The following is a 13,083-nucleotide window of genomic DNA, read 5'->3' on the forward strand; positions in this document are numbered from 1 at the left end:
CAGCAAATCAGATGCTACTAGTAAACAGGAAACAGTCCCTTAATGGGGGCACTTAACTAAACAAAATGGCCGTTTTAAACACGCCCCTTTAATCAAGTCAGCTGGTTCCTCACTTTTAAGATTCACTAATAAACTTAAAATGGCTTACCCTAGTTTTCAGTATAAAGCAATGTTTCTCAGTGAGAGTGTCCTGTCCTTCCTTAACAGAGCCCAGTACAGAGTGACTTCAACACAGTGTGGACCTCTGCTTTTAAACAGGGCAGGCTCTTAATGGCTCACTCAGCAAATCAGATGCTACTAGTAAACAGGAAACAGTCCCTTAATGGGGGCACTTAACTAAACAAAATGGCCGTTTTAAACACGCCCCTTTAATCAAGTCAGCTGGTTCCTCACTTTTAAGATTCACTAATAAACTTAAAATGGCTTACCCTAGTTTTCAGTATAAAGCAATGTTTCTCAGTGAGAGTGTCCTGTCCTTCCTTAACAGAGCCCAGTACAGAGTGACTTCAACACAGTGTGGACCTCTGCTTTTAAACAGGGCAGGCTCTTAATGGCTCACTCAGCAAATCAGATGCTACTAGTAAACAGGAAACAGTCCCTTAATGGGGGCACTTAACTAAACAAAATGGCCGTTTTAAACACGCCCCTTTAATCAAGTCAGCTGGTTCCTCACTTTTAAGATTCACTAATAAACTTAAAATGGCTTACCCTAGTTTTCAGTATAAAGCAATGTTTCTCAGTGAGAGTGTCCTGTCCTTCCTTAACAGAGCCCAGTACAGAGTGACTTCAACACAGTGTGGACCTCTGCTTTTAAACAGGGCAGGCTCTTAATGGCTCACTCAGCAAATCAGATGCTACTAGTAAACAGGAAACAGTCCCTTAATGGGGGCACTTAACTAAACAAAATGGCCGTTTTAAACACGCCCCTTTAATCAAGTCAGCTGGTTCCTCACTTTTAAGATTCACTAATAAACTTAAAATGGCTTACCCTAGTTTTCAGTATAAAGCAATGTTTCTCAGTGAGAGTGTCCTGTCCTTCCTTAACAGAGATAGACAGTACTGCTACATCTATACATTTATGACATACCAGATTTGCAAATACAGTACGGTTTGTGATACAGAAAGAGTCAAGAAAAGGGAGTATATACATTTGACGTAGAAACTGTACATTGGAGGAGGTTGGGTGGGGTTGTGTGGGGGGGGGGTTGGGTACATTGGGATATTGACAACCATACTGGGTAATTTACATTAGAGGTGGTTGGGGGGGGGGGAGAAACACTGTATAAACGAGCAAAACTGTACATTGGGGGGGGGGCACACTGTACAAACAAGCAAAATTGTACATTGGAATATTGACAACCATACTAGGTAAATTACTGTACATTGGACGGGGTTGGGTTAGGACATTTACAGGGGCCAGTTTCGAATTGCAGTCTCCCGTAGGTGTCCCTTGAGAGTGGTTTTGAAAGTGGGTAGTGATTCACATTCCTTTACAGTTTTGGGTAGGGCGTTCCACATTGATGTGGCATAATTGCGAAACGTGTTTAGTCCCTTGTTTGAGCCGAATCTGGGTTTAACATGATTTGTGGAGCTCCCTCTGGTGTTGTGATCGTGGTATTCACTGACCGTTGGGAAGTATTTTGACATGTACATGGGTACCTTGGTCGTGTAGTGTATCTTGTAGACCAGGCCCATTGCAAGTTGCTGTACTCTGTCGTCTACTCTAAGCCATCCTAGGTTGTCAAAGTGGGCAGGGGTGAGGTCAAGCAGTAGTCTGACCAGTTTGTTTTGAGATGTTTGTAATTTTGTTTTTAGCGCCTTTGAGGTGCTTTGGTACCATGAGGTGCAAGCATAGTCGTAGTACCCTTGAATGAGTGCTCCTGTCAGAGTCTTCAGAGTATTCTTGTTTACCAGAGAGGTGATCCGGTACAAGAATCGAGTTTGTTGGTTGACTTTTTTTATTACATTGGATGCCATTTTGTCACAGGAGAGATTAGCCTCTAGGATGGAACCCAGGTAGGTAATTTCATCTTTCCTTGTGACAATATTGTCACCCACTGTAACTGAGAAGCCGTCGGTCTTGCTGAGTTTGTTATTTGAACCGAAGAGAATGGACTCTGTTTTGCCCATGTGTAATGATAGTTTGTTATCAGCGAGCCATATGCACTAACCCTTTCACTACCACACTACAGAAGGTTAACCTTTCACTACCACACTACAGAAGGTTAACCTTTCACTACCACACTACAGAAGGTTAACCCTTTCACTACCACACTACAGAAGGTTAACCTTTCACTACCACACTAGAGAAGGTTAACCCTTTCACTACCACACTACATAAGGTTAACCTTTCACTACCGCACTACAGACGGTTAACCCTTTCACTACCACACTACAGAAGGTTAACCCTTTCACTACCACACTACAGGTTAACCTTTCACTACCACACTACATAAGGTTAACATTTCACTACCACACTACAGACGGTTAACCTTTCACTACCACACTACAGCAGGTTAACCTTTCACTACCACACTACAGAAGGTTAACATTTCACTACCACACTACAGAAGGTTAACCTTTCACTACCACACTACAGAAGGTTAACCCTTTCACTACCACACTACAGACTGTTAACGCTTTCACTACCACACTACAGAAGGTTAACCTTTCACTACCACACTACAGAAGGTTAACCTTTCACTACCACACTACAGAAGGTTAACCTTTCACTACCACACTACAGAAGGTTAACCTTTCACTACCACACAACAGAAGGTTAACCCTTTCACTACCACACTACAGAAGGTTAACCTTTCACTACCACACTACAGAAGGTTAACCTTTCACTACCACTCTACAGAAGGTTAACCGTTACAAATTTTAAAGTGAAAGTGAAAGAGTTAAAAATGTTTACAAATATACTAACACTGGCACATTTACTGTGCAGAAATGTACATTGATGTGCATTGTCTGTAAAAATAAAACAAAAAAAGTTGAATATAAATTGTATGTATATATTTGTTCAAATTATGCCTCAGTGGTATTACAGCAAGCAAGCAGTCAAAGATAGTTGATCAAAATATATTACTTAGTATATTCCCTATATAATATGAGTATACATCACTTAGATAAAATCACCCATGAGATTGTTATGTTAAAAAGCGCACATCATTTCACTTTGGAGTCAGAACTAAGCCACAAGAACTCCATTTAAACGAAATCTTCCTCACAGCTCTCAAAAACAAAACCCCAAAATGATCCATGTAGGAAAACAACAGATAATCGAATGCAATCAGAGAGGCTCATCACGTCCAGTGCTGACAGAGACACGTCTTTGCAAGGGTTTGTGAAACGCTTCACCTTTGGACTTTCACCTTTGGCCTGCCACAAGGACTGCTTAGACTGGAAATCAACACATTAGCATCTTCCATTGTACTCGTGCAGTAAGATGTGAGAAGTATAAAAGCCTCGACAACAGTCTTCGCTAACACAAGGACTCCTATCCACAGACTTCCGGAGCTTATTCAAACCCATCATGGGGGGAACCAAGCTCTGCCTTCTGCTGATGCTGGGCACCTATGCCTTGGCTCGTGAGTACTGATGTGTTGTTTGTTTGTTTATTCCTATTCATAATTTTGTTGTTGTTGTTGTTCTTAGCTCTATTTATTTTACATTACATGTACATTCATACCAATTATTTGCCTGTTCTATTCTCCATCCATCTATCATCCATTGCAACACTATATTATCACGGATATCCAGTTGGGGGATCCCCCCTTTGAACAGCCCATCTGAGGTGTCTCTCCTCCACGCCGCCTGTGGTGCTTTTTTCCCCCCCTATTGCTAGGTTTTTAGTGAGTCGTTCCTTATCTTCATTGGGGAACGTCTGGGAGTGTCACTTTTTGGATTTTATGGTGGTTTTTGTTCTGGATCTATTGTGATGTTTCTTCTTGACTTGTACAGCCCATGGGGGCTATTCCATGTGATCGCGGGCGATACAAATACATTTGATTTGATTCATTAGCTGATTTGAAGTGGTTAGAGAAAATACTATTGGTCGGGTATCTTTAAAGGAATTGTGGGAAATGCGCTTCTCCAGAGTCAGACAAGAAGATAGATACTGTCCTCTCTGTGCGTTCAGTAGAAAGCTATCCAGCTGCAAGCTAGCCTAGCTTAGCACAAATGAATGGAAGTAGATACGGATCAGCCGGACTAGCTTAAAACTCCGGGAGGGGTGTTTTTGGCCAACAGCTAGTCTAGCTGATCCGTGTCCGCTTCCATTAATTTGTGCTAAGCTAGGCTAGCTTTCTACTGAACGCACAGAGAGGACATTGGTATCTATCTTCTTGTCTGACTCTGGAGAAGATGGTAAGTGCATTTCCCATAATGTTGGCTTGTCCCTTTAAAATGATGATGGTTACCGAGTTTTCTCCACACAGACCATACAAATGTAACCAACATGTCTAAAGTGTGTCCTCAGTGGGGATGCAGTCATTGTCTGATAGAACTTTTGGAAGTTGTATTAATTACACAGATTGTTAAAACCTGCGTACAAAATAAAAATACATGTTTTTAAATTACATTTTCTAGAAATTGTCTATAGAAAAACAGTGAAGCAATTTAGTATTTTACTGCTGAGATGATCATACTGCTGATGGTAAAATTAACAACAGCTTATCTGAGCTCAGCCATACAGCGCAATAACCGCAATTTAAATAGAATTTCATATAGGTTAAGTAAGTAAAGATAAAGTAAAGTAAAGATATTCAAATTGTGGTGTTTTAAAATCTACTTTTCTCATCATTTACAGAGCAAGCAGTTGGCAATGCTGATGGACAATCTCCAACATGTTTCTGTAAGTTACATATTTATAGTTCTTCTTGTGATTATTATCTTTTCTAAAGGTCGTTTATGCTTTTCATGAGAAATACTGATATTGCAAAAAGGAACAATGAATAGGGACTGATTTCATGTCCTTAAAATACAGGTAGGCATAGGAAAAGTGATTGAGATTTTCAGGATTTTCCCCAAATTTTACTTTTAAACTGAACTTAAAGGAACATACTAACATAGATCTAACAACGATCATGGGTATGGGTGGCTAAGTGGCGCAGTGGGCAAGGCGCTCGCCACTAATGCAGGAGATGCTGGGTTCGAGCCCAGCTCTCTGCGTTGCTTCCGGCTTGGCTGGTCGTTCATACTAACACAATTGGCAGTGTTAGAGGGTGGGAAAGCCGGTGGGTGGGGATTGGACGTTGTGGACAGCGACTCCTACAGGTCGGTTGGGTGACGCCTGCACAGCAGAGACAGGAAGTATCGGGGGCAGCGTGAGCCTCCCACGCGTTACTCCTCGCCACTGAGAGTCCGCGCTGTCTGGTGAAAAGATGCGACAGGCTGCATCCTCGCGTATCGGAGGGGACACGTGATGCAAGGCTTCTATCCTCCCTACGACAGACCAGTGGGAGGCATAGTCGAGCAACATTCAAGACAGGGGAGTGGAGAATTGGCAATACGAAATTGGGATGGGAGAAAAATAGGAAAATAAGGAGAAAAAGTGAAAAAAATTAAATAAAAGGAACATACTAACATTATGGGAAATATCAATTTCCTCTCTGTGCACTCAGTAGAAAGCTCCCCGGCTGCAAGCTAGGCTAGCTTAGCACAAATGAATGGAAGTTCAGCCGGATAGCTTTCCACTGAACGCACAGAGAAGAAATTGGTATCCATCTTGTCGTGTGACTCTGCAGAAGACTGTAAGCGCATTTGCCATAATGTCGGCATGTTCCTTTAACGAATGCGTCCTTCAAATGAAATATATTGCCCAGTCTGACTTTGCTCCCTCACTGATTAGATCTCCAGTCAGTATCAGGTCATCTTTTAGTCAACGGTGTCCTGCGTGTCGATGGCTGTGGATGTCCGATATTATCGGCCGATATTGGCAGTAAAATGTGATATCGGAAAATATCGGTATCGGTAAAAATAAAAAATAAAACGATAACAATAACAATATATATTTTTTACATTTATTTAACCTTTATTTACCCAGGCAAGCAAGTAAGAACCAATTCTTATTTTATTTATTGTCAAAAGTATGCATGTTGGTTTAATTCAACAACAAGATATATGTAATGTTAATTTTAACTTTTTTAACGATCATATTTTGCACAGATAATGCTTACATTTAGAAAGCCTTTTGAATGCATCCAGTGAAATTATTAGTTACCTGAAATTATTTCGTTTTTTTGGGGGGAAACCCTGCATATATCGGTATCGGTTTATATCGGTATCGGAAATTAAGAGTTGGACAATAACGGAATATCGGTATCGGTAAAAAAGCCAATATCGAGCATCCCTACTATATACCCAAGTCCACAGTTTCTTTTCTCAAGCGAAGAGAGAGCCTTTATGGATATCAAACTTTATTATTAAAAAAAGATGTATCCTATTTCCCAGCCTTCTAATGTCTAACTCTTAACTCAACCCTCTTCAGTGGGCGAAAGGTTCCAGAACTTCAGGAGGTATGTGTATCAGTATGAAGCCCAAACCTTGAGCGGAGTGGCCGGGGCAACCGATGTCAAGAATGGTCCCAAAGTGTCCTGCAAGGTGAGCCTCGTGCCACCAGCACCCCTACCATGTCACCTTAACCCTTTCACTGCCACACGACAGCCGGTTAACCCTTTCACTGTGACAATACAGAAGCACCCCTACCATGTCACCTTAGAGAAAAGTGACAGATCTAATACCATTCCTTTTTATCATTGAACTTTTGTTTTATCCTGGTTAGTGAGATTCAAGATCTCTTTTTCAAGAAAGACCACATTAACATACCATGGATTACACACATACACACCTAAAAACATCCATAAAATATTCTTCACAAAAGAAAAAGAGAGACCTGTCCGAGAAGGTTAGCAGTACACATAGTTCCAAAACACAACATAAAACGTATATATATATCAATATAAACACTCGAGCTAATAGCGCAAAAGTATAACAAAAGTGCAAGGGGAAACAGGAATGTACTTTTTCTTTGTTGTACAGGTTGAAATCGATGTGCCCCAAACCTGCAGCTTCATCGTGCGAACAAGCGAGTGCTCTCTGAGCAAGGTGGTCAACATAGAGGCGGGTGCCCCAGTGTTTGGTGCCGTGGATGCTGGAGCCTTCGAGGCTGCCATGGCAAAGTAAGTCATCTTACAGTAGCTATGTCACAAGGTAGAGCTAACTCTTGGCTGAAGAGCTACTTGGAAAACAGACAGCAATGTGTGCAAATTAATGACACTGTGTCATGATTTAGGAAGGTCACCTGTGGAATACCCCAGGGATCGGTGATAGGTCCAAAGCTTTTTATACTTTATATTAATTATATTTGCAATGTTACTGAACTGTTCAAATTCTTTATTTTTGCAGACCATACAAATGTATATTGCTCAAGAAGTAATTTAAAGGAACTTCTGTTTAATATTGAAAGTGAGCTGTAAATTCTCAACTTTTTTTTAAAATTGTCTCTCAATATTAAGAAAACTACATTTATGGTTTTTGGTCATCGAAACAAAATTGATGGGGATATCATGTAAAAAATCTGTGGTGTTAAAATTTAAAGAGTTTGAGATAACATTTCTAGGAGTAGTTATTGAAAATGAACATGGAAAGAACATATTAACTATATTCAAGGACATTTTCAAAAAAGGCAGTAGCAATCCTGTATACATGTAAGGATATGAAACTATAAGGCCTTGTACATAATTTACTACTCACTTATACTTCCTTACATATCATACTGTGTGGAAGTATGGGGGTCGACATTTAAAAAGACTAAACTAAAACCAATAATCTTACTGCAAAAGTGGGCCATTCGAAGCATTTATAAGGCTGGTTACTATGACCACACAAATCCACTGTTTATAAAGTCTCATTATGACATTTTATTATTTGGTTTATTATAAAATAATGCAAATAATGTGCAGAGCTAAAGCAAAGTTACTCTCGGACTGTGTGCAACGTCTTTTTTTCAATACATGAAAGAAAATGTGATTTGAAAGACATTTGTAAATTTACTGTTCAAAAAGCTAAGAAAGGGATTAAAAGGAGATGTATTTCTATTGTTGGGGAACGTGTGGAACAATGCTGATGAGTATGAATAGTATGAATGAGTAATTCATTTTTGGTTTTCAAAAAAAACTGTTTGTATAGCTATTTTTTAAGCTTACAAATGTGAATAATTCTTATTTTGTTATTCTTTTGTTTCTGTTTTGGAGGCTTTATTTGATAGGAATATTGGTCAGGCATGTATAAGCATTGCTTGGAGTTAAGGGGCCAAGAAGAAGATGTATCAGCATTATTGCTCAGCCTGTACCTTTTCAGTCACTGTAAAATCAAAGACCGTTGACAGTCTGAGATGATTGTGCCTATTGTATTGTGTGAGATGACTGAATACTACTACTACTACTACTACCCCTCCCAACAAATATTCTGGGATCTCTGGTACTGCTCGATGATCCTGGTATTCTGGGATCTCAGGTACTGCTCGATGATCCTGGTATGCTGGGATCTCTGGTACTGCTCGATGATCCTGGTATTCTGGGATCTCAGGTACTGCTCGATGATCCTGGTATGCTGGGATCTCTGGTACTGCTCGATGATCCTGGTATTCTGGGATCTCTGGTACTGCTCGATGATCCTGGTATTCTGGGATCTCTGGTACTGCTCGATGATCCTGGTATGCTGGGATCTCTGGTACTGCTCGATGATCCTGGTATTCTGGTATCTCTGGTACTGCTCGATGATCCTGGTATGCTGGGATCTCTGGTACTGCTCGATGATCCTGGTATTCTGGGATCTCAGGTACTGCTCGATGATCCTGGTATGCTGGGATCTCTGGTACTGCTCGATGATCCTGGTATTCTGGGATCTCTGGTACTGCTCGATGATCCTGGTATTCTGGGATCTCTGGTACTGCTCGATGATCCTGGTATGCTGGGATCTCTGGTACTGCTCGATGATCCTGGTATTCTGGTATCTCTGGTACTGCTCGATGATCCTGGTATGCTGGGATCTCTGGTACTGCTCGATGATCCTGGTATTCTGGGATCTCTGGTACTGCTCGATGCTCCTGGTATTCTGGGATCTCTGGTACTGCTCGATGATCCTGGTATTCTGGGATCTCTGGTACTGCTCGATGATCCTGGTATTCTGGGATCTCTGGTACTGCTCGATGATCCTGGTATGCTGGGATCTCAGGTACTGCTCGATGATCCTGGTATTCTGGTATCTCTGGTACTGCTCGATGCTCCTGGTATTCTGGGATCTCTGGTACTGCTCGATGATTCTAACACTTGAGGCATATAAGCAGGGATGTAGAGGGTTAAACCCACCTAAACTCAGTTAACCCACCTTTTTAGGATCATATAAAATGCGATGGTTGAAATTCTATAGTATAGATATACTGTATTAATATCAGATTGATGCAAGGTATACGAAAATATTGTATTTTCTTAGGGAAATAAAAAGATATGTATACTATTTTGAACCAAAATGTATATACTACGGGTGATTATTGGTGTTCCTGTTATCATCGATCCGAGTTCATAGTTTATCCTCGTTTCATTTTGCCGATCGATCTGCCCTCCTTGTTCAGGAACCCTAACCCTAACCCTCCTTGTTCAGGAACCCTAACCCTAACCCTCCTTGTTCAGGAACCCTAACCCTAACCCTCCTTGTTCAGGAACCCTAACCCTAACCCTCCTTGTTCAGGAACCCTAACCCTAACCCTCCTTGTTCAGGAATCCTAACCCTAACCCTCCTTGTTCAGGAACCCTAACCCTAACCCTCCTTGTTCAGGAACTCCCTGAAGGTCACAGTTGAGGGACGGACAGACGTCAAGCTCTTCCCCGAGGCCGACGAGCCCGTCCACATCCTGAACATCAAGAGGGGCATAATCTCTGCCCTGGTTGTGCCCGTCCTGGAGGAGGAGAGGAACCAGCGATCCTCATTCTATCCCCCTCGTCATTGGCAGGCCACCGTGCACGGAGTCTGCGACTCCGTCTACACCGTCAACGCCGCAGAGGACATCGCCACGGATGTGACCATTACCAGAGACCTGTCTGGATGTGACCGCTTCATTGCTCAGAGGCAACACACTAGCCCCCTGGCCCTCATCTCTGGCATGGTAAGAGGGACCACACTAGCCCCCTGGCCCTCATCTCTGGCATGGTAAGAGGGACCACACTAGCCCCCTGGCCCTCATCTCTGGCATGGTAAGAGGGACCACACTAGCCCCCTGGCCCTCATCTCTGGCATGGTAAGAAGGACCACACTAGCCCCCTGGCCCTCATCTCTGGCATGGTAAGAGGGACCACACTAGCCCCCTGGCCCTCATCTCTGGCATGGTAAGAGGGACCACACTAGCCCCCTGTCCCTCATCTCTGGCATGGTAAGAGGGACCACACTAGCCCCCTGGCCCTCATCTCTGACATGGTAAGCGTTTACACAATGTCAGTGTTCTAACAACAACAAGTGCATTTGTTTATTTGTTTATTTATGGATCCCCATTAGTCTACAACTCTACACCCATGGGTGAAAGACTATTCTTCATGGGGTCCTAACACACAACCTACAACATTACAGTACATTACAGTAACAAGAAAACTATAAAAACATAACAAACACCTAAGCCCTAAGCACATTCTCAACATCTTCAAAATCTCACCAAAGAAAACTCACAAAGGCTCCAACCACAAATACTAACTAAACTAAACTAACAATACTAACTAAATAAATCAGTAACTCAACTGTAATTCACCATTCATAACAGCATCCTTAAACTAGGTGTTACGATTGGGTAGGTGTGTTGGACTTGGACCCAATTGCAGAGTTGAACATAGGAGGCGGAATGCGATAGTTGTTCTTTCACAATTAAACAGTTTCTTTACTGTGAACTGGAAGCATAACACGATAAAGCAAATACTTTGAAACAGGCAAATCAAAGGGAAGACGTAAGTCTCCAAAAACGAGGAAGTAGTTCTAAACTCGAACTGAGAAATGTTTGTAGGGAAAACATCCACACGATAATACATTAATTCATAAATTGAATACTAAATGTACAAAGCACGACACCACTCTTTGTATCACCATTATGCTCCCGACATGAGCGATAACAAATGCTTCAGGTACTGAAAGATAAGTGTTTCTAGCCTTTGATCATTTAATCCACTCGTCACCTGCTCCTCCGTCAAAGTCTCTGATCAACGCGTCTGCTCGCCTCCGCGTTGTGTCTTAATCTAACTTACCCCGGAAGGAACTCGCATCTCATAACATTCTCCCCCTAGCAACAGGGCCCCGCCCCCTCTTCTCGTTACTATGTGACACTACGTGCAACGGCTGGTCACCTTTAACACACTAAACGTCCTCTTCTATCGATGTCGAACTCTCCCCATAGCTCTGACCAAACCTCCCCCACCAGTGCATATCAGTTGTTGATATTACCAGCTTGCAGACGACCTTGGAGCCCATGGCTCCATTAGCCTGTGGCTTCCCAGTAACTTGAAAACACACACCACTAAATACTGTCCTCCTCATCTGAGATCTAATAGCAGATGCTGTCATCTCCAGATATTTACATTATATACACATTGAAAAACAAGGGCCCTCATTTATCAATTTTTCTTAGAAAGTATTCTATTTTCATACGTAAGCACAGAATTTAGAATGTGTGCACGCACAAAAAAAACTGGATTTATCAACCGTGTGTACACAGGTCCTACGCTCCTCCGTGTTGATAAATACCTCTTTGTTCTACCGTCAATGCTCGTGCATGATTATCCATATATGGTCATGAAAGTGATGAAACACCCCCCATGGGATGTGAAATAATGGACTGACCCGAGCGGAACTCTGAGAAACTTCACGGGAGATTGTTCACCGAGGCGCTGCCGAACCAAGAAGACACAACGCGTGTTATGGGATAAATAAAAGGCTGACTTGTAAACGGTGATGTCAGATATCAACGGCTCCCTAAGACCATTGCTGCAATTCTGCCTGGACAGCTCAAAATACTAATAAAGACCGTCCGTTGACCACTGTTTGGCGTTGGTGGTTTGATTGATTGATTGAAAAGTTTATTAACAGATTGCAGAATGGGTACAGTAGCCTACAGTACAGCTCAATACATAAAATTATTAAGGGGATGCAGACCAGAGAAAGACTTTCGTCTCGTTTACATCAGGGTCCCCCATTTTCAATTCATCATGTGTGTGTCATTATAACCGTGCTGTAATATGAATGCCTTTATTAGTTGTGTTCGATTGGCTATAATATGATTTTTAGAGGCATCTATTTTGAATGAATGAATGAATGAAAACTTTATTTAACAGATTGCAGAATGGGTACAATACAGTACGGCTCAATACACACAATTGTTAAGGGGATGCAGACCAGAGAAAGACGTTTGTCTTGTTTACATCAGGGTCCCCCCCTGTTGTTGTCGGTATTAGCCTAATAATACCAACAACAAAATAGATGCTTCTAAAAATCATATACTATTAGGTAGCCTATATGAATTACATATAATAGCAGCCATAGCCTACACTGTAAGAAAAAAAAGCTGCAAGAAAACGGTAAATGTCTGGCATCAATGGTTGCCAAATACTTACTGTCAAATTACAGTAAAATCAAATACATTTACAGATTACAACCTTTATTTAATGGTTAATATTTTGATAAAAGGTAATTTACTGTATTTTTATGACATTTACACTTAAAAGTAGAAAAACAAAAGTAATCTGTAAAATAATACAGTGAATTTCCCATGAAAAAACATAAATTTTTTACAGTGTACATTATGCAACAGTAACTTGCGCATACCAGTGTATGCGACGGACCAGTGTATACCTTATATCATATCATATTCATATAATAGTTTACTCTGAGTCTATCAGCATACCAGCATGTAATACGTTCTGAGTGTGTATCTACCTCAACTCCTTATTACATTTGCGCATAGATTGCAGAAATACGGGAACGTTTTGATTTATATTAAAAGGCTTTGACATTGTAAAACTAAATACGTGGAATTCTGTAAGCATA

At 41.4% G+C, this 13,083-nt stretch overlaps 1 protein-coding gene across 1 annotated transcript in view; it reads left to right on the forward strand.

Moving 5' to 3' along the window:
* Positions 1 to 3,538: 3,538 nt before the first annotated feature.
* Positions 3,539 to 13,083, forward strand: part of LOC311237259 (apolipoprotein B-100-like) — a gene marked incomplete at both ends in the record, with an annotated part of 28,594 nt that continues 19,049 nt past the window's right edge. The window contains 4 exon segments of the mRNA XM_084325065.1: positions 3,539 to 3,593; positions 6,494 to 6,606; positions 7,045 to 7,184; positions 9,841 to 10,168. Of these exon segments, the coding sequence (XP_084181191.1) occupies positions 3,539 to 3,593; positions 6,494 to 6,606; positions 7,045 to 7,184; positions 9,841 to 10,168 (636 nt within the window).

Source organism: Notolepis coatsorum (assembly GCF_963971535.1).
Source record: "Notolepis coatsorum genome assembly, chromosome: 11".
Classification (NCBI taxonomy): Eukaryota; Metazoa; Chordata; class Actinopteri; order Aulopiformes; family Paralepididae; genus Notolepis; species Notolepis coatsorum.